Genomic DNA, 20,558 nt, shown 5'->3' on the forward strand with positions numbered 1-20,558 from the left:
GAGGAAGGCCCTTCTGACCAAAAGTCCCCAGTAAAGCCAAAGGTACCGTGCCAGGCAACACAAAAAGCATTCTCCCCAATTGAGGTAGTTGTTTCAGTGGCCACCACTGCATATTTCCATCTAGTCCACCTTCAGAGGGGGTGGGGACACAACTGGCTTCTGAATCTCTGGGCTGTGGAACCCACGGCCACGCACAGATGCACATGGTAGCTCAGGTTCCAGGTGCAGCTCTGAGCTTGGCAGCAGGAACTGAGCCCCTAGGGCCACGGAGAGGACATACCTGGAGGAGAGCACACACCTGGCATGTGGAGGCCAGGTTTGCTGCTTCACATCACATGCTCCCCCAGCACCACTGACCCTTCTAGTAGTTTGCAAAGAACTGAATCTCTAGCTGCTGTATCCCTAGCTAAAGGAGGCCTCTCCCCTTTTACATGACTTATACATCTCCCAAATTACTCAGGCTGTCTGTCGGGTAACAATAACTACTAGATCTTTTCAGTTAATTACTGTCCTAGTCCTCTTAAGGGAATAAGCGTGCAAAGCTAGGGGTTGGAGCGATAGCAGGGAGGGTAGGGCTTTTATCTTGCAGGCAGCTGACCCAGGTTCGAATCCCAGCATCTCATATGTCCCCTGAGCACCGCCAGAGGTAATTCCTGAGTGCAGAGCCAGGAATAACCCCTGAGATGGCCGGGTGTGACCCAAAAAGCAAAAAAAAAAAAAGTGCAAAGCTAGGAGTAAGCCATGAGTATAAGAGCCCAGTGGCCACTAAAACTGAGAACCTGGAGTGATAGTTTAGTGGGTACATTGCTTGCCTTGGACACAGCTGACCCAGGTTAAATCCTCAGCACCCTATATGGTCTCCCCAGCCCTGCCAGGAGAAATCAGTAAGCACAAAGCCAGGAGTAAGCACTGAACACTGGGTGTGGCCCCCTAACAAAACATCCTAGTCATAATCCTGCACATTCCTGTTCAGTCTTGTAAAAAAAATTTTCTGGGTACACTGGGTAGGGCACTGGCCCCATAGGAGGCCCACCCAGATCCCCAGTTCCACAGATGGTCCCTTTGAGCACTGCTCTGAGTGATCCCTGAGCACAGCATCCCTGCATGTGTCCCCACTCCCCATCCCCCCCCAAACAAAACAACAACCAAACTCTGAGTCAACTGAATCCCTAGTGATCCACACCTGTCTTTCCCAAAGTGGGTGCACCCTCCGGGGAGGGGGGTTGGTCTCTGGTGCACTGGTGGGGCAGGGGATACCAGGACTCTGTTCATTCAAAGGTAGACTTAGGGATAGAACCAGGGTGCTTGAACCCTGGTTCAGCCCATGGTCCCTCAAGCACCTCCAGGAATGCCCCCTGAGCACAGAAGCAAGAATAAGTCCTGAGAACTTCGGTGTAGCCCAACCCCCACCCCCAAACACACACCAACTGAAAAAGAAAGGTTGATTTCTTGGCTGTTACTTAGCTGTTACTTTTTTTCTTTTCTGAAAAGGACCAAATATGTTAGGCAACCATTCAGCCACACAGAACTGATTAGTTTAGGGCCTTCTAGGAACTTTAAGAATTAGGCCCTTTGGACTGGAGTGATAGTACAGCCGGTAGGGCGTTTGCCTTGCACTCGGCTGACCAGGGTTGAATTCCCAGCATTCCAAATAGTCCTCCGAGCACCGCCAGGAGTAATTCCTGAGTGCAGAGCCAGCAGTAACTCCTGAGCATCTCCAGGTGCAACCCAAAAAGCAGGAAAAAAAAAAATAGGCCCTTTGCTTCTCTCTGCACATTTATATCTGTTGCCTTTATCCCAAACCAAATACATTCCTAATGCTCCCTGAAACTTTACTTCATTTTTAAGTACACCCTCAGTTAACGGAAACAAAACCTAGAGCACAGCAAGAACTGAAGGTCAACAGTAGATAAGGAAAAGGACACTCGGCAAGAGCACCTGCGAAGGCTCGACACCAGGACGCTGGCTTCAAGGCCTACTGTTTCCTTGCGACAGGGAAACAAAAAACTTCAGTTGGAGAGTCTGGGACAAAGCGAATTCCAAAAAGCAGGACAGACAGCAAGTTAGCTAGACCTGAATGCCGCCTCCCCGGGTTTAGATTCCAACCTAGGGTCAATCCCAAGATTCTTAGCTATACAGCCATCCATCCGACCGTTTGTGCCAGTTTCCTCTTCTCAAAGGCAATAAAACGTGGGGCTGGAGAGTGTACAGGGGGAAGGGGGCTTGGCCTGCACGCGGCCCACCAGAATCCCATCTCCGGGACCTCACATGGTCCCCGAGCCTGTCAAGAGTGATCCCTCAGCGCAGAGCCAGGAGTAAGCCCTGGACACCGTCAAGTGGGCAACCGTCCCGCCCCCCGCCCCGCCACCCCCTTAAAAAGGGAATGAAACGCACAAGAGACTAAAACTCCGGGGTGGAGCAGGAGATCATGTGGCCTCGGGCTGAGGCTGGGTGTGAGGAAATGCCGCCAGGGTAGAAGTCTCCGGGACGGAGCAAAGAGATTCCCCCGTTAAGCAAAATCAGTGTACGCCCTAGGCACTGGGGCTGTAGGTGAACAGAACAAAATTCTGCTCACTCCGATCGCGGAGACCACCAGGACCCTCGGCGAAAACGGGCAAAGGAAATGCGTAACATCAGCTGACAAGGAGCTGCCCGGCTCCGGCTAGCGCTCCCCCGTGGGCCGCGAACGGGCCGCGCCGGGGTCTCTCGCAGAGCCCAGGGGACGCGCTGGAACCCGCGCCGGAACCGGGAGCCGGCCCCGCGTTTCCTCCCGCGGGCACCAGTCTCCGGGCCTGGGAGGCGGGGCTAAGGGCGCGGCACGGGCGGGGCTGCGTGTATGACGTCACGTCCGGCGCGCGGCGGAACTGACGCCCTTTGCTTCCGCGGCGGGGCCGGAAGTAGAAGCGGCGGTGGCGGCGGCCCGAAGCGGAGTGGTGGAGGCAGGCAGGGAGCCGGAGATCCGGAGCCGGAGTCGCAGCGGCGGTGAGCGTGTGGGGCCCCTCCAGGCCACCGTCGCCAGCGCGGGGCCGCGGGGTTCGATGGGAGTTGGCGGGGAGCGGCCAGGGTCTGAGGACGCGGGGGGCTCTGGAGGCTGATGTGAAGGGAGGCGAGGGGGGGGGCGGGTCCGCTCCAGAATCGAGTTCCCCCCCCTCCCCGCCGCCCTCTGATCCCGGCCCGGCTTCGCTTTTCCCAGGAGACCCCTGTGCGGCGCGGAGGGGGCGGAGGCCCCGGCTCTGACCCGCGCCGTGGGGGGGGTGGGCCATGGCGGAGATCAGCGACCTGGACCGGCAGATCGAGCAGCTGCGACGCTGCGAGCTCATCAAGGAGAGCGAAGTCAAGGCCCTGTGCGCCAAGGCCAGGTGAGCGGGGCCGGGGCCTGACGCAGAGCGGACCCCGCGGGGCCGGTCTCAGGCGCGGCCAGTCGTGGGTGGTCCGTGTCCTGTGGAGTCTGAGTTCTAGAAAGTACTTAGGGGAGCGCAGGGCATGGTCCCGTCGGGAGGACCCACAAGGCTGTCTAGAGGAACCGACCTGGGCCGTGGGGGGCGGGCCTTGAAGACAGAGACGGTAACGGGAGTGTGCCACCAAGAACAAAAATTCAGGCGGGAAGTGCCCAAGACTCTGGTTTAAGGAAAAGTGCTAGCCCTCACGACAACTCTTAGATAGGGCTGACATTGCCCCCATTTTCACGGTGAAGACCCCGTTTGGTGTCACCAGCAGGAAAGGGAGGGAGTCCAGAGCCAGTTTTGTGGGGTTCATAATGCCAGAAATTTGGATCCCCCGCTCTGTTCCCTGCGGGAACCGAGGAACTGAGCGGGTGTCACGTCTGGGAATAGGCTGATGGAACAGCTCAAAACCACAAGCTTTGGAACGGAGTGGCACGAGCTAGAATTTGAGTGTGGCCACTTGATGTACCGGCATTCGTGGGGTCTGGGACACTCAGGGTCTTTGTTGGCAATGGGAGGGGAACAGTGCGTGTAGATTGGTGCGGGAGGTGACTGAAGTGCCCGTCATCCTCTGGTGGCGGGGCTGCTCACGGGGCTGACTGATGCGGACTGAGGTTATTGGGTGCGGTGGATGGGGCTGGCAGGTGGGGAGACCCCCTGCAGGTGTGAGTATGTGGAACAGACCTCTTCCTTCCTTCTGAGGAGTTGTTTGGCTCTGGCTTCGGGTAAGCTGGAGCAGTGTGGAGAAAGAGCCAGCCGAGTGACCTGCGTGTATTCCCCCGCACACTGCTGTTAGCAGGCTTGATACTTCGAGCTATTATTTGCACCATATTATCCAACAGGAAGCCTGACTCCTTGGATCATGGTGACTTGGCAGGAATTTCAGAGCAGGATTCTGAAATTGGGGCCATCAAGTTCTTTGGCTTTGCCCCTCTGTAGACAGGTTTTAAGCAGTCACACAGGTCCTAAGGGGGCTTGGTGAACAGGCAAAGACCTTTTTTTGGTGGAGGGTGGCCTCACCCAGTGATGCTTAGGGATTGCATCAGGCTCTGCACTCAGAAGTCACTCTTGGCGGTGGTCATGGGGCCGTAGGGAATGCTGGGGGTTGCACCCAAGTGGGCTGAGTTCAAGACAAGCGCCTTGCCCACTGTACTATTACTCCAGTCCTGCAAAAACCTCTTAAAATGATCATCTGGGACCAGTGGTACAGATTGTTCGTACAGCACATGCCTCATATGTATGAGGCTTGGGTCCAATCCTCTGTACCAAAATCACATGTATACCTACATGTTCTACATACCCAGACAGACAGGCCTGTTTGTATGCATTCTTGTTGACTCTTTCATGTGTTTTTGGTGGGTTTTGTTTTTGTTTTTGTTTTCGGGCCACACCTGGCGGTTCTCAGGACTCATTCCTAGTGGGGCTTCGGGGATCGAAAGGAGTGCTGGGATCAAGCTCGGGTTGGCCACGTCTAAGGCAAGCACACCGCCTCTTTGCTGTCACTCTAGCCCCATGGCTCTTCCATGTTTTGCCAGCTCCAGGAAATTTCCAGCAAACCCCAAGATGTTTTTAGTAATTTCTGTGTCACAATCTTCTTTTTTTTAAAAAAAAAATTTTTTTTAGGCATCATGGTTTACAAAACTATAATGGTGAGGTTTCATGCATAAAACATTCCGGCACTGTCCCCTCCTCCAGTGTCCCAGTGTCCTCTTCCTCCCTCTCCAAGAGCACCAATTCTCAGGATTTGGGGGCGAGGGGGTGTGCACACCGGAGGTGCTCAATGATTACTCTGAGCTCACAGATCACTTCTTCCGTGCTCAGGGAACCAAATGGGGTTCTGGGTATCAAACCTGTGTCGGTCAGGTGCAAGGCAGGCACCCTACCCACCTTAGTGTCACTCCCAAGTTCTCAGTTTCTGTTGCCACTGGGCATTTGCTTTCCTTTACTATGTTTCTTTATGTATCCTCACTTTTTTTTGGGGGGGGGTGGCCACACCTGGCAATCCTTAGGGCTTACTCTTGGCTCTACACTCAGCACTCTTGGCAGGAATCAGGGAACCATATGTGGTGCCAGGGATGAAACCTGGTCAGCTTTGAGCCAAGTGAGCAACTTACTACACTACTGCTCTGGCCAAGTGCGCCCTCAGTCTTAATCACATTTTTAGGAATGTGCAGCAGTGCTGCTTGGCACCATTTCTTTATTATTTTTTTTCTTTTTGGGTCACACCCGGCGATGCTCAGGGGTAACTCCTGGCTCTGCACTCAGGAATTACTCCTGGCAGTGCTCAGGGGACCCTATGGGATGCTGGGAATTGAACCCGGGTCAGCCTCTTGCAAGGCAGACGCCCTACCCGCTGTGCTGTCGCTCCAGCACAGGCACTATTCTTTCTGCCTGCAAGTCTTTCTTGGCAGGAGTTGGGGGAGGGGGGAGTCTACCCGGCTGTGCAGGTCTGTCTTTGGCTCTGTGCTCAGGGATCACTTCTGGCAGCACTCGGGGGACCATACGGAGTGCTGCGACACAAACTCAGGTTGGGTGCGTGGATGGCAAGTGCCGGGCCCGCTGTGCTCTTGGGCCCCTCTCCGTGAATCTGAAGTCTCCCTGGGGCCTGCATCTGTGGCGATGCTGATACTCACGCCGATAGCACAGTGGGGTTTTCAGAGCTGCGGTTTATACGGGTGGTCTCCATAGCTTTCTGCATGTTTCACAAAGAAGAAAGAGCCCCAGAAAACACATGTTTGGGGCCAGACTGATAGTACAGCAGGCAGGGCACTTGCCTTGCATGCGACCGACCTAGGTTTGACCCCCCAGCATCCCATGTGGTCCCCGAAGCCCCACCAGGAGTGATCCCTGGGTGCAAAGTCAGGTAAGCCCCAGACACTGCTGGGTGTGACCCCAAAAGCAAAAAGCAAAACAAAAAGTGGATGTGTTCCCACTGTCTTCAAGGCCGTTGGAGGGAAGGTGGGCTTTGGAACCAGGACTGGATGCACCCTTGTTTGTGTGAATGGGTGAGCTGGGGACAAGACCGCCCAGCAGACACCGGGTTGCCGTTAGGTGACACCCACGGCCTGAGTTGGCATCTGTTGTGCCGGGCCTGATAATGAGGGTGAACCTACACTCACGCCTGGCCTTGACCTGGCCAAGGGGCCCCAGGTGAGGCGATGTGGACTCAAACCCTTCAGACTGCCGAGAATGGAGTGCATGGACTAAACACTTGTGTGCTTACAAAGCAGAGGGTGTTGGGATGCCAGGGATCAAGCCGGGTTGGGCATGTGCAAGGCCAACACCCTTCCCGCTATACTGTCGCTCCGGCCCCGCCTCTCGGAGTCTTTTATTTATTTATTTATTTATTTATTTTTACTTTGGGGGGGGGTTCACACCCAGTGATGCTCAGGGGTTACTCCTGGCTCTGCACTCAGGAATTACTCCTGGCAATGCTTAGGGGACCCTATGGGATGCTGGGAATGGAACCTGGGTTAGCCACATGTAAGGCAAACACCCTACCCACTGTGCTATCCCTTCAGCCCCCCCTCTCGGGGTCTTTGAATCTTTTTTTTTTTTTTTTTTGCTTTTTGGGTCACACCTGGCGTTGCACAGGGGTTACTCCTGGCTCTGCACTCAGGAATTACTCCTAGTGGTGCTCAAGGGACCATATGGGATACTGGGAATCGAACCCGGGTCGGCCGTGTGCAAGGCAAACGCCCTACCCGCTGTGCTATCGCTCCAGCCCCTCTCGGGGTCTTTGAAATCACACGGATCTCTGATTGAGGAGCAGGGCTCTTCCCGCCTTTGTTCTCTGTGTGTGCCACTAGGCATCAAACCCAGCATCTCACGCGTAAGGCGGATGCTTTCCTGAGCTGAGCTACATCCCGGCAGGACCCCCTTCTTTTTTCTTTTAAGGGGGGGTCACATTCAATAATTCTTAGGGGCTCGTGGCCACTCCCTTAAGTGCTGGGCCCTGTGGTCCTCTGGGCCACCCCCTGGTGGTGCTGGGCTGGGACAGTCAGTGCCTGGAATCAAACTCGCACGAGCCAGGCCCCTGCTCTGTCATCCGGCCTCTCTCCCAGACTCTTGGGTGATGTTGGAGGAGTGAGCAGGCCGGTGACATGCTGCGAGAAACGGTGAGAAGCTGGGCCTTGGGTGAATCCCGGCAGGCAGATGAGCTGGCTGGGCAGTGCCTCTCCTGATGGAAAGCTCCTCGAAGGAGCCAGGCCGCCCTGTCAGGTCCGGGGGGCGGCAGCGACCAGCTTCTGTGCTTAAAGGCAGGACTCGGCTGCTTGCTTCTGAGTGTGTCTGCACATCCAGGCCTGGCACATGCTAGGAACTGGACTGTTCTCTCCTGCCGTGGGAGAGGACGAAATCACAATGCATCGTTCTGCTCAAATTGGCTCTCTGGAACTGACAGCAGTTTCCTCGGCGGTTGCTCTGTTAGAGTGCACTGCAAGGAAAGGCAGAAGCGCAGAGGCCTGCTTCTACAGCAGACTGCCCTGAAGGCGCAGCTGCTGGCCAGCCTGTAGGGCCAGCCTGCAAGCGCTGTGTGCTAGGGGAGAGAGGACATGGAGGAGGCCATGGACAGCCTCGCTCCTGCCCCTGCAGGCTTAGGGGTCTCCTGTATCCTCCCTTGACCCAAAGAAAACTCAGGAGCTGGGCCTGGCGGCATGACTGTGACCCTGGCCTTCTGTCTGCAGGGAGATCCTGGTGGAGGAGAGCAACGTGCAGAGGGTGGACTCGCCGGTCACAGTGAGTACCACTGGCCGCCTCGGCCCTTGCCTCAGGAAGGATGCAGGGGAAAGTGCTGAATTCTACAGCGCAGGAAAATAGACTGCATGGGTGCACAGCAGGCGCTCAAACATGAGTTAATCTCCATCTCCTTCTGAGTCTGGGGGTTTTTTGGGCGTGGAGGGGGCACACCCACATGCTCGGGCTGCTCCAGGCTCTGTGCTTGGGGGTTAAACCAGGGCCTCGGGCAAGTGTCTTAACTCCTGTACTGTCTCTCCAACTCTGAGTATTTTTCTTGGGGAGTGGGGTGTCTGCCAGATAATAATAGCAGTACTTGGGGCTGGGGTCCACTCCCAGTGATCTCGGTCAGCTGCGATCTGGGGCCTAGGGACCACCAGGGCTGTATCTGGCAGTGCTGGGGCTGGGGGGGGGGGGGTTGTGCATGCGGTGCTGAGGGTCAGACTTCAGTTCTTGACCATGCATGGCATCTGCCCATCTCCCTGTTCCGAGTTCTTTGAAGCGGGAGAGAAGGGGGCTGGATCCTCTGGGTGTGGGTCTAGCCCCAGAGACCAGGCTCTTCCTCTTGCCCTCAGAATCACCGTCATCCTGTGCGGGAGAGGGAGGTACATCAGGAGCTGGGGGTGGGAGGGAGTTTTGGCCCTGAGAAGTGTAGGGTCAGCCCGGAGCAACAGGTCTGCTGCGGTGTGGCTGTACGGAAGGACAGTCTTGACTTTGTCTTTGTCTTTGGGCGGGGATGGGTTTGGGGCCACACCCGTTGGTGCTTAGGGGTTACTCCAGGCTCTGCACTTAGGAATCACTCCTGGCAGTGCTCGGGGAACTGTATGGGATGCCGGGGATTGAACCCGGTCAGCTGCATGCAAGGCCAACGCTTTCCCTGCTGTACTTTCGCTCCGGCACTAGGCCCGAGTTCTGACCAGCCTTTTTCCTTGCCAGGTGTGTGGCGACATCCATGGACAATTCTATGACCTCAAGGAGCTGTTCAGAGTGAGTGTGGGGAAGAGACCCTTCACCCAGAGCGGAGCTTCGAGGCCCGGAGACAGAATCACCCCTGGGCCGACGGAGCAGACATCCCCTTCTCTCTCTCCCCAGGTGGGGGGTGACGTCCCTGAGACCAACTACCTCTTCATGGGGGACTTTGTGGATCGAGGTTTCTACAGTGTTGAAACGTTCCTCCTCTTGCTGGCACTGAAGGTGGGCACCTTTGGGCTCTCGGCCCGGTCGTCTGCGTCCTTCCCTCCCTTCCTCCCGGCCACCCCAACTCTAACAGCTGCCCTTGAGCAGGGGGGTGTCCCGCTTAGCCCCCGGGGGCAGGTGTCCAGGAGGGGGCAGGGCTTGAGTCCACTGGGGTGCGAGAGCGGTCGGGAGGGAGGTGAGTGGGAAGGTGATGGAGTCCTGGGAGGGCTGGCAGGAGAGGGGGCAGAGCCGAGCCCCCACCCCTGACTCGGCGGCGGCCCCCAGGTCCGCTATCCCGACCGCATCACCCTGATCCGGGGCAACCACGAGAGCCGCCAGATCACCCAGGTCTACGGCTTCTATGACGAGTGTCTGCGCAAGTATGGCTCGGTGACCGTGTGGCGCTACTGCACTGAGATCTTTGACTACCTCAGCCTGTCGGCGATCATTGACGGCAAGGTAGGCCGGCCGGCAGGCCACGGGCCAGGAGGGCTGGCGCTGGCGCTGGCCGCAGCTCCCCTGCCCTCCCTTCCTGTTCTCTGCAGATCTTCTGCGTGCACGGGGGCCTCTCGCCCTCCATCCAGACCCTGGACCAGATTCGGACAATTGACCGGAAGCAGGAGGTGCCTCACGACGGGCCCATGTGTGACCTGCTGTGGTCCGACCCTGAAGGTGAGGGCAGCGGGCAGGCGGCTCTGCCCTTAGTGGACAAGAGACCGGGCGTGTCCTGTGGTTGAAGCAAGGTCCTTGCAGGGTTTGGGGAAGAGCAGAGCGTCAGAGGGGCTCTGTGCTCAGAGGGGCTGGGATAGTCGTGGCTCAGAAGTTGTCAGGTCAGAATCGGCCCCGAGTGGAGGGACGGGAGCACCTGTCAGCGGCAGGGCAGAGGTCAGGTTCCGGCCAGGCTGGCCCCCAGGACTGCTCCATCTGGGGGTTCTCAGCTGCTCTGCAGCAGAGCTAGGATTCCACACAGCCATGCCTCAGGTGGTGGCTGTGAGCCTGTCACCCCTGCCTGTGACGTGATTATTCTAGACAGGAAGTGATTCCCCATGCAGGAAATTATCCTTGGGAAGTTGTGTCCCCCATTGTTCACCAGCTCCCCCAAGACCAGTCAGCCCTAGACTCTGCCCCCTGGGCCCCCCCGACCCGTGGGCCAGAAGGAGGGGGAGGGATAACCAGAGAAAGTTGGGGACATCCTGGCCTCATCCCCCCAGCCCCCTAACCATGTTTCCTTCAGACACCACAGGCTGGGGCGTGAGCCCGAGGGGGGCCGGCTACCTGTTCGGGAGCGACGTGGTGGCTCAGTTCAATGCGGCCAACGACATTGATATGATCTGCCGCGCCCACCAGCTGGTAATGGAAGGGTACAAGTGGCACTTCAACGAGACAGTGCTCACGGTGTGGTCAGCGCCTAACTACTGCTACCGGTGAGCTCTGGGCCCGGGGGGCGGGGTGGACCCAGCCAGCTGTGGGAATGGCGGGTGGGGGGGTCGACCAGCCTCTGACACCGCCCCCCCACTTCCAGCTGTGGGAATGTGGCCGCCATCTTGGAGCTGGACGAGCATCTTCAGAAAGATTTCATCATCTTCGAGGCTGCTCCCCAAGAAACACGGGGTATCCCCTCCAAGAAGCCTGTGGCCGACTATTTCCTGTGACCCCCTCGGCCCCACCCCTTCCTGCCCCGCCGGCCCTCGGACCACTGTGACTGCTCTTCTCCACACGGAGGCCGGGCCGGGGGGGAGCGGCTGCGAGGGTGAGGACTTGCTCAGAGAGGCTCGGAGCCCCCGCTCCGTGTTCCTCCTCTCCTTTCTCCCCACTTGAACCATGAAGTTTCCAATAATTTTTTTTTCTTTTTCTCCTTTTTTTTTTTTTTTGGTTTGTTTTTAGATAAAAATTTTGAGAAAAAAAAAAAAGAAAAAAATTCTAATAAAAGAAGAAAAATGGTGTCTGGGTTTGTGTCCAACTGAATCTGGGATGGGCATCGATGCTGCCCGGGGCCTGGGGTGTCTCCGAGCCCCCCCCTCGCCCCAGCAGAGGGCTGGCGACCCTGCGGCAGCCGGAGGACATCAGTTTCAACCATGTTCCTGCAGAGGAACCCCAGGGTGTGGATTGATGCGCGCACAAGGCCCAGAGCCGGGAAGAGGCCCCGGTGCGGCCCAGTCTGCAGACAGACACACCTTCGGCCCCCGCAGCCCTGCCGGGACCCCAGCGTTCTCTCTCACAGTGTTTCCAGACCACCCAGGCTACGGAGTTTTATTAACCAAAATACTCTGGTGCTGAGAACAGAACTGGGGCCAGGAGGGAGAGCCCCGGGGTGCAGCCGGGAGGGGGGAGTGCTGAGTGGAGCCCCATTTGGCCAGAGCCTCCCCCCATTCACACAGAGGTGAGAGCCGAGAAGGGGAAGCTGCCCCCAGCAGATTAGCCCCAGCTTTGAAGCCAGAGGGGGGTGGGAGTAAAATCAAAGTGTGAAGTAGGGGTGGGGGAGGCTCAGGGCAGCCATTTGGCGTGGGGGATGGGGCGAGGAGAAGTGGGGGCAACAGGCCCCAGGGAAGGGAACTGGAGGTTTGTGGTAGAAGGGAGACAGAGCCCCCCAACAATAGCTCAGTACATGGGTTTGGTACTCACATCCAGGTAACCCCCAGGGCCAGGGTAGGGCAGGGGGAAGGGACCCCCTTGGAGGAAATGTGACGCAAAGGGGGCTGGGGGTGCAGCGGCCGGGTATCCTGAGCCCCCCGGCCCAGGCTGCAGCTCCAGGAAGGCAGTTGAGTAGGGGGCAGGGCGCCCCGAATCTGGCGCCTCAGGGAAGCTGGGGGTCCTAGGAAGAGAGAGTCATCAGAACAGGACGGGGGACCCCCTCCCTAAACAGCCTGCATCCCCCCCCCCACCAGTGGAGGACCACTTGCCTGCTGGGAAGGTGCCCCGGGGCCCCGTGGAAGGCTGCGGGGTGCAGGAGGTAGGCCTCCGCGCTGGCCCCTCCGCAGGGCGCTGGGGGCTGCTCCGCCTCCGCCTCCCGGACATCGCCCAGGGTGGAGTCGCACGGACCACCTGGTGCATCTGGGGAGATGAGGGAAAGGTTGGGCCAAGGAGGACCAGCCTCTCAACCCGGGCCTGTCACCAGCGGGATGACATTCACCTCCACTCCCATAGGCCTCTGTGGCTGACGTCTCTGCAGCCCGCAGTTTCCTCTTCACACGGGCATCTCGCTCCCTGGGGAATAACGATGATGATGATGATGATGATGATGGTGGTGATGATGATGATGAGGATAGCATGTTCCAGGTGCTAGGCATGGCACCTCCCAAGGACCCTCAGGTGGGTTCCATTATTATACCCATTTTACAGGTGACACTAAAGAGAATGAAACAGCTAGCAAGTGGCAGATCCAGCACTGATTCCTCACTCAAAGCTTTCCAATGGTTTTCAATTACGTTGAAAAATCGATGGGACAAGCCAGTGCCTAATCTGATCTCACCACTTGCCACCTTGCTTCCTCTGCCTCTCTACGCTGGCACCACGCTGCAGTGGGTTACCGCCTTTCCCCTTAACCCATTCTTGTCTCGGTCCCAGCATCACTCCCACACTCCCACCGGGAAGTCCTGAGTCCACAGCACCTGCTCCCCACCTCGCTAGTCTTGGCAAGATGTGCCTGAGGGAAGCTCCGAGGGCCCAGGCCCATTTTTACCAGCCGGCATCATCTGGCGCCCATCTCTTCCCCTCCACTTGCCTCTCACCTTGCCCCTCACACTGCTTGTGCTGTGTCCCCTCCCTGGCATGGTGTTCCCGACTCCCCACGATTCCTTAAGGTTGCACAGATCCTTAAGGTTCATCCCCAATGTCCCCAACGAGTCCTTTCCAGGCCTCCTGCCCCATATCTCACTTAGAAAAAAATTTTATTTGGGCCATACCGAGTGATGCCCAGGGGTCACTCCTGGCTCTGCACTCAGGAATCACTCCTGGTGGTGCTTGGGGACCATATGGGATGTATGTGGGGATTGAACCCAGGTGGGCCACCTGCAAGGCAAACGCTCTACCCGCTACTATCACTCCGGCCCCAGTAACTCATTTTCTGTCTTTCCTCTATTCCTTTCTTCCTTTTCTCTAGAACCCGTCCCTCTGACTGAATAGGTCCCCCTCCCCACTGGAGGACCAGCTCCGAGAAGATCAGGCCTTAGGTATGGCTTGATGGTCAGCAGCTCTCCAGTGCCCAGAGCAGTGCTGGTAAACAGCAGGTGCTAAGTCACTTTTTACATGCCACTGTGTGGCTGGCATTGAGCACAGTGCCTGGCGCACGGTGGACAATGCACAAATACTCGCTGAGGAAGCCAGGGAGAGCTTATCAGCAGCAAAAGTTCCCTCAGGTGGCTGATCCCAGTCACCCCCACCACATAAGGTCCCCCGGAAGTGATCCCTGAGCACAGAGCCAGGAGTAAGCCCTGATCACAGCCGGGTGTGGCCCAACCCTACGACCCCCGCCACACATACTTGCTGAACGAACACCATACGAACAACACCCACCTCTTACAGTTTCTGCCATTCTCCCGGAAGCCCTTGGCAAAGGGGTTGGCAGCGATCTTCAGCTGTGTGATCTGGGAGTAGAGATCCAGGATTAACAGTGCGGCGTGGCCAGCCCCAAGCCCATCGCCCCCGACGCAGGGCCACTCACCCGTGGGTTCTGATAGGCGGTCACGGAGATGAACGTGGTCTCAGGGAAGCGGAAGGAGGCCACGCCGCCCCAGTGCTGGCTGCAGAGCTGGGCGGCCCGCACCAGGTGGATCCGGGGCTGGTACTTGTGCATGGAGTGTAGGATCAGCTGGCGGGAGGAGAGGCCAGTGACTGCTGGCCCTTGGCCCTGCCCCCCTCTTCCCCTACCCCCCACCCCCCTGCCGGGACCCAGCCGGGGCCTCACATGGCCGTGCGGGTCCAGGGTGCTATTGGTGAGTTTGACACGATGGAAGGACACGGGCTGTCGCATCCAGTGGGCCCCAGTGGCAGGAGAGTCGGGGTGAATGTAGACACGGTCAGGCAAGCGGGGCTCGGCCTTGCCACTGGGCTCCCAGCGCCGGCCCTGCCAGCGGTAGCGGGCCCCATCCACCGGGAGCACGTCCAGGAGAAACAGGTAGCGGGCCTCGGGGTCCAGGCCCGTGACGGAGACTCGGCAGGCAGGGAACATACGCCTGGACAGGGGAGGCGGGGAGGGGGGGACGGCACTCGCCAGGGGGCAGAGCCCGGGGCTGGCCTGGCTGGCAGAAGGTGGTGGAGGATGCACTCCACGCCGCCCGGTTCCAGCGAGACGACCGACAGGTGCTCTCACCGCGGTCACACGGCAGGCGCTGCCAACTCTGGCTCCTCAAATTTGGTGACTCGCTTTCCATGGCCCCCCAAACCCTCCCTGAAATGATGATGGAGCCCCCTGCTGCCACCCTGATCTCCTCATTTGATCAGTGCCACAATGTAGCTGCTGGTGGGGAGGCGGGGCAGGGGGAGCGCACCCAACAGAGCTCAGGGCTTACTCCTGGCTCTGCACGCAGGGATCCTCCTGGTGGAGTTTGGGGGCCATATGGGGTGCCGGGGATCTAACCTGAGTTGGCTGTGCGTAAGGCAAGTGCCCTGCTCACTCTACCATCACTGCGGCCCCCGTCAAAGGTGCTTCTGAGGAAAAGCCTTCCTGCCTTTAATCTGCCAGGATAAAGGCCCACACCGGCATATCCCGGCCCCCACCAGAACCCGGGACACAGTTCTGGCCGGATTTCTCCCATGCTGCTCGCTGGCTGGCTCTTGACACGGGAGCTGTAGTTGGAACCTTAACTCCGGCCACAGACTGACCTCTGATCCCCTCTGTCTGACCTGAGCAGGCGGGCCTGGGACCCTCACCATAGTTGGTCCCTAAACCAACTGTGCACTCCATAGAATGACCCTTGGCCCTTGACCTGTGCCACAATGGATCCCTGATCTAGTCACATTCTGAGCTCAAGCAGAGCTCTAGCCCCCCCCTCCAAGAACCACCGCAATCCAGCCCCGTCATTGAGAATTCCCCGTTTTCCAAGAAAGCCCTTCCCTGGACCTCACCTGCCGGCTTTGGTAATGATCATCTCGGTCCCCACGGAGCTGAACTCTTTCCACAGCTCTCGGTTCTCCAGGCTCAGGCTGACTCCAGGGAGCGAGTGCAGGGCCTCTGGGGCGGGGGGGCCCTGCTCAGTGCCCAGGGCTGGGGGCAGAGAGGGCAGAGGTGGGGGCGCAGCCAGGGCACGGGGAGGCACCTCGATCCCGGAGAGGAAGCAATCCAGTTTTGGGGGGTCCAGATCTGGAGATGAGGGAGAATGAACGCCCGGCCCGCCAAAGTACCCCCTTCCCCCCCCCCACTCCACCAGGCACCGCTCCTGGGACTCACCTGGGTAGCGGTAGCCCTCTGCCAGGGTGGGTGGGAAGCCGGACTCTGCAGCTGACTGAGGGGGGCCCAGGCGGTAGCCCGTCCCCAAAGCAGGGTACAACTCTCGTGGGTGATACATGGTCCTGTGGAGCACAGCGCAGGCTGCCTGGTGCTGAGCGATGCCCCCTTTATAGCTCACAGCTCAGCCCCTTCCAGGCCCGGGATCACAGCCCCTCCCTCTCTGGGGCCCTAGAGTTGGGCTGAGGTGGAGACCCCTGGGGCCTGGAAGGGGTCCAAGAGGAGGCCGGATCCCTGGGTACCTTCCCCTCCCCCCTCCCCCCACAGGCTTCATTAGCCTCGACCCCCTGCCCCCTCATTACATAATTAACTCCTCGGCCTGATTGATCCCCAGGGGCTCCACAGGGACGCAGTTTGGCGCTTCCGGCCAGCTGGTCCCCGTTCCCACGGAGGCAGAGGGGGAGCCCAGCTAGGGATAGGCTAGGGGCGGGGTCTGGCCCCTGGGATGATGGTTGCAGTCAGTCCTGTGGCCAGTGCCCCAGACTTCTGGCAGGTGACCCCCCCCCATCCTCCCGCACTTCATTTGGAGGATGGGACTTGGCTGAAGCGTAACTGCAGGGAGTGAGCAGGCTGGCGGGGCAGGCCCTGGGGACCTTGAAGATTCCAGTCCAGCCAGAGTGATATTGAGGGGAGGGCGTTTGCCTTACACACGTCCAACCCGGGTTCGATCCCCAGCATCCCATATAGTCTTCTCAGTGCCAGGAGTAATTTCTGAGTGCAGAGCCAGGAGTAACCCCTGAGCGTTGCCAGGTGTAACCCAAAAAGCCAAAAAAAAAACCCAAAAACCACCACAGTCCAGCCCTGAGCCCTGAAATCCTTCTCAGTTCCCAGTCCAGTCTGAAAAAAACAAAAAAAACTTCACTCCGGTCAAGTCTCATAGAGGCTTAGAGATGCCCGCGCCAGGCGTCCCCAGGTCTGACGCTGAGAACTACACTTCCCAGCAGGCCCAGCGCCAAGGCTTGGGAAGGAGCCGGAGAGGCGCCCTGGGGCCGCTTCAGCACCTTGGAAGTAATCCCTGGACCAAGGGCTGGCAGGTGCCTCCCAGGAGAGCCGCCCTTAGGGGGCAGCAAAGCACTGAGGTTGTGAAGACTGGGGCCCCAGTGGGCAGACTGCGAGCAGGGAGTGAGGCCTGTGGGTCCTGGAGAAGGTGGCCGTGGCAAGGTCCAGGGGCATGGGCACCGGCTTAGACCCACCCCTTGCCCTGCCCCTGGTCTACAGAGGCAGGAATCTGCATTTGAATCCCCGCTTCCCCCGATTCCACGGGACCCGGCACACTCTCTCTCTCTCCACTCCATTGTTTTATTATGTACAAACGCTACAGAACAAGGGGAGCAGACACACGGTGGGGGAAGTGGGGCTGGTGGGAGAAGTTCACGGGGTAGCGGGTGCACTGGGACCAAGAGAGCAGCACACAGGCCATCTACAGGGCAGGAGGGACAGGGAGTTTAAAATGAGATCCAAGCCAGCCAGATCGTAGGGAGGTTCGGGGGTGTTGTCCACCTTCTGATCTCCCCCCAAGGTCACAGTGCATGCAATAAAATATTTGTACAGGAGCTGGATCCTTCCTCTGCAGGGACCCCGAGGGTCCAGAGCTCCCTTCAAAGGCGGAGGGAGGCCAGTGGCGCCCCCTGGCGGCCAGGCCGGGGCTGCAGCCACATGCAGCAGGGTCAGGGGTCAGTCCCAGCCGTTGTCTTTGATCATGTGGTTGAGTTCAATGATGTACTTCCCCTCTTTGTACTTCTGGCTGCTTTCAAAGGCCTGTTCCTGAAAGGAGAGGGAGGCCGTCATTCCTGCAGCAAGGACCTTCCTGAGAAGGACCGTGGCTGGGGAGAGGAGATGACTGTACACATTGCAGAAACTCACCCGGAGAAGCCAAGCCACTGCACACAGACCCAGAGGTGGCAGCAGCGGGCCGGCTTCTCACCAACAGGGCCTGACACACTGAGTCATGGGTACTTTTTAATGCTGGCTCCAACAGAGTGGCTGCGGAAGTTTCTAAAAGATTCAGGATTACAAACTGATAGCCTCGGGGCCAGTTTAGGCCTCCACTCATGTTTGGTTTGGCCAGCCGAGTTGCATAATGATAAATTCAGAAGGCTAGACTCCAGGCAGCCCCTGTGGCTCCGGTCGGCGCCAGACTGCCCCCTCCCCAGATCCATGTCGCCCCTCTGCACAGCACAGTGGCTGCCTGGGCCTGCAAATGTTCTGGATTAAGTCACCTCTTCGCTTTATGGAGAGACCAAGTGCTCTGCCCCGGGACCCAAGGTGGGTTTGCGGCAGGGCCCGAGGTGAACTCAGGTCCGAACTGCCTGCCAATCTCTCCTGGGACATCTACCTTCCAGAAGCACCACGGTGCCTTGCAGAATCCTGATCCTGGTTTCCCAAGAGCATCTTCCTCTGCCACCTCTAATCTGATCCTGTAACAATCTTAGGTGCCAGGTGGTAGCTTTATCCTTCACTGCCAACTAAGGGAAGGAAACTCGGGCAGTGAAATCGGACCCGGACAGCAGCCGGACAATGAGGGCAACAGAAAAGGAGGCCCAAGGACCCTCGCTGTCCCTGTGGGGGTCCAAGGGGAATAATCGTTGGGGGTCCAAGGGGAAAAAAATAGGATTCAGTTATTATTCTATCACTAACCATGTGTGATTTACAGAGAAGTTTCCTACCATCTCTGGGCCTTTTTTTCTTCAAGACAAAGGTAATAACAGACTCAACCTGCAGGATTTGTTGTAATGACTGAATGAGTCCTGGTGCAGGAACACTCAGTAAGTGACTCTCCCCTCTGATGACATCCTTATTGCTAGCATGGGGAGGCCCCAAGGAGAGGGAGGGGTTCAGAGAAAAGCTGCGAAGGCCTCCCAGAGAAGAGGCCACGGTCAGGGGCACGGTAAGACAGCATGACTCAGGTGAGGTGGGCTCAAAGACCCTGAAAGATTACCAGATGACTGCTGTGAGCAGGTGATGTGAGGTCAGGTCAAAGGCTAGCCTGGGGTCAGAAGTCACCGACTCACATATTTCCAGCCCAAAGTGGTCTTGCAGTTCTCGCAGTGGATGTCAGCGACAGCATGGAGGCCTGTCAGCAGCACCCGCTCCTCGGCCGGTCCACAGCCCACGTTCACCCTGCAGGGACATGGGGCAGTCCCAGGGAGGATCCGGCCATCACCAAGCCCTCTCTAGCCGTGTCTGTCCTTAGCATTCCAAGAAAAGGACGAGCCCCCTTTCCTGTCTGAACCAGGGACTCTGGGAGTCTCCACCTGGGGTCACCATGAGCAGGAAAGGGAGGCAGGATACTCACACGGAGTTGAAGAGGTAGGCCCGCCCCTGACTGCCCTGGAAGGACTGGAGGAGGGAGAGAGAGAGGCGAGGGATCAGGGGTGGGGGCCGCCCGCCACCCCTCCAGCCTCCCTTCCCGACCCAGCCTGCTGCTCACCTTGGAGATGAGGTCGTCGTGGTTGGCCAGGTGAGCACGGCAGTGGGCACAGCTATACCTCCGGTGACAATCATCCAAGTAGGCCTGAAACGTCTTGGGCTTTGAAATCCGCACCATGGCGGGGGCCGGGGGCAGTGGCCCCACCCGGGGAGCGGCCCACGGGGAGCAGAGGGAGCCCAGTGCCTGCCGGGGGAGGGAGGGCCAGTCAGGCACACGCGCAGGCACACCCGGGGCCACCAGGACGCTGTGGGTCACACTTGGCTGCTGGCTCCTTCCCCCAAGAGCCAGCAGCATCTCCAGGGGCTAGAGGTGGCTCAGTTTTAACTCACACTGAGAGGCTACAAGTTGCTTCAACGGGGAAACTGAGGCTAGAAGGAGCCCTGGCTGAGCCATACACCTGCTTGGGGCCTTAGCCCCTCACCTGGCTATGAAGCGGGAGGAAGGGGCTCTGGGGAGGGGTGGGGGGCAAAAACTGTCAGGTCCCGGCTTTGGGGACCCCAGAGGATGAGGGACTGGATGGTTCCGGGGGCATCCTCTGAACTGCCTGGGGTGGCGAGGTGGCAGGGAGGTCCCCTGGGAACGGGTTCGGAGCTGGACAAGGCAGGAGGCCTCACCGAAGGTGGAGTGCCACCTAGGAGGGGAGGGGCTCTTCCCTGGTGGCGCTGAGGCCTCGTCTCGGCCGAGGGTCTCTTACCTGCATCGAGGAGCCTTACCTGAGACCCCGGGGCACACCTGGGGCGCGGGGGTGGGGGGCAGGGGGGCGCCTGGGTAAGGGGCAGTCCTCGCTGGCGGGGCGGGGGCGCGGGGCGGCGTGCAGCCCTGACGACGCGAGCCTCACCTCGCCTGGGCGCGCGGGGGCCCGGTCCGCCGGGGTGGCCTGGCCTGGGAGTGGGGGGCGCTCCTGGTGGGCGCCGTCCCCCCCGGCCCGGGTTCGCAGCCGCCGCGACTTGTTTACACCGAGACCAGCTGCTGCCGCCGCTGCGGCGGGAGGGGGAGGGGGCCGGCGCTGATCCCGGAGGCCGCCTGGGCCAATCGGCGCGCAGCATGCAAATGAGGGGGCGCGTCACGCCGGGCCAGCGCAGGCCCCGCCGCCCTTCCCCCTGCTCCCGGCCCCGGCCGGCCCGGAAATGCGGCTGCGGCCACCCAGCCCCCCGGCCGCCGGTCCTGGGCCCCGGCGCCCGGCGCCCGGCCCGCCCGCTCGCCGCCGCGGCCCCCTTGCAGGGCCTTGCAGGCGCCAAGAGCTAAGTATCGCCCTGATCTGGGGTCAGAAGGCGCCCGGGACTGGACGCATGGCCCAGCAGTCCTAACCATCTGCGTTAACCAGCGGTAGCCG

At 59.1% G+C, this 20,558-nt stretch overlaps 3 protein-coding genes across 3 annotated transcripts; 1 reads left to right on the forward strand and 2 right to left on the reverse strand.

Annotated features, from left to right (window-relative positions):
• The first annotated feature begins 2,852 nt into the window (after positions 1-2,852).
• PPP4C (protein phosphatase 4 catalytic subunit) lies at positions 2,853-11,294 on the forward strand. Its single transcript, XM_004615848.2, has 9 exons — positions 2,853-2,982; positions 3,194-3,359; positions 8,129-8,180; positions 9,114-9,164; positions 9,270-9,371; positions 9,639-9,812; positions 9,899-10,025; positions 10,588-10,777; positions 10,876-11,294. The coding sequence occupies exons 2-9, from the start codon at positions 3,262-3,264 to the stop codon at positions 11,003-11,005; spliced, it is 924 nt and encodes a 307-aa protein (XP_004615905.1). The 5' UTR covers positions 2,853-2,982; positions 3,194-3,261; the 3' UTR covers positions 11,006-11,294.
• Positions 11,295-11,606: 312 nt separating this feature from the next.
• On the reverse strand, positions 11,607-15,933 carry TBX6 (T-box transcription factor 6). Its single transcript, XM_004615847.2, has 8 exons — positions 15,739-15,933; positions 15,417-15,651; positions 14,257-14,524; positions 14,014-14,160; positions 13,866-13,936; positions 12,484-12,557; positions 12,254-12,404; positions 11,607-12,165 (listed from the first exon to the last, which is right to left on the reverse strand). Exons 1-8 carry the CDS (start codon positions 15,854-15,856, stop codon positions 11,952-11,954), a joined length of 1,278 nt encoding a protein of 425 aa, XP_004615904.2. The 5' UTR covers positions 15,857-15,933; the 3' UTR covers positions 11,607-11,951.
• Positions 15,934-17,074: 1,141 nt separating this feature from the next.
• YPEL3 (yippee like 3) lies at positions 17,075-20,288 on the reverse strand (the record flags this gene model as incomplete). Its single annotated transcript, XM_055136790.1, has 5 exons — positions 17,075-17,559; positions 18,807-18,915; positions 19,091-19,134; positions 19,226-19,408; positions 20,064-20,288. Coding segments are annotated over 5 exons (651 nt in total), but the record flags the coding sequence as incomplete, so codon positions are not given.
• Positions 20,289-20,558: the final 270 nt, after the last annotated feature.

The sequence above is a fragment of the Sorex araneus genome, chromosome 4, assembly GCF_027595985.1.
Source record: "Sorex araneus isolate mSorAra2 chromosome 4, mSorAra2.pri, whole genome shotgun sequence".
Classification (NCBI taxonomy): domain Eukaryota; kingdom Metazoa; phylum Chordata; class Mammalia; order Eulipotyphla; family Soricidae; genus Sorex; species Sorex araneus.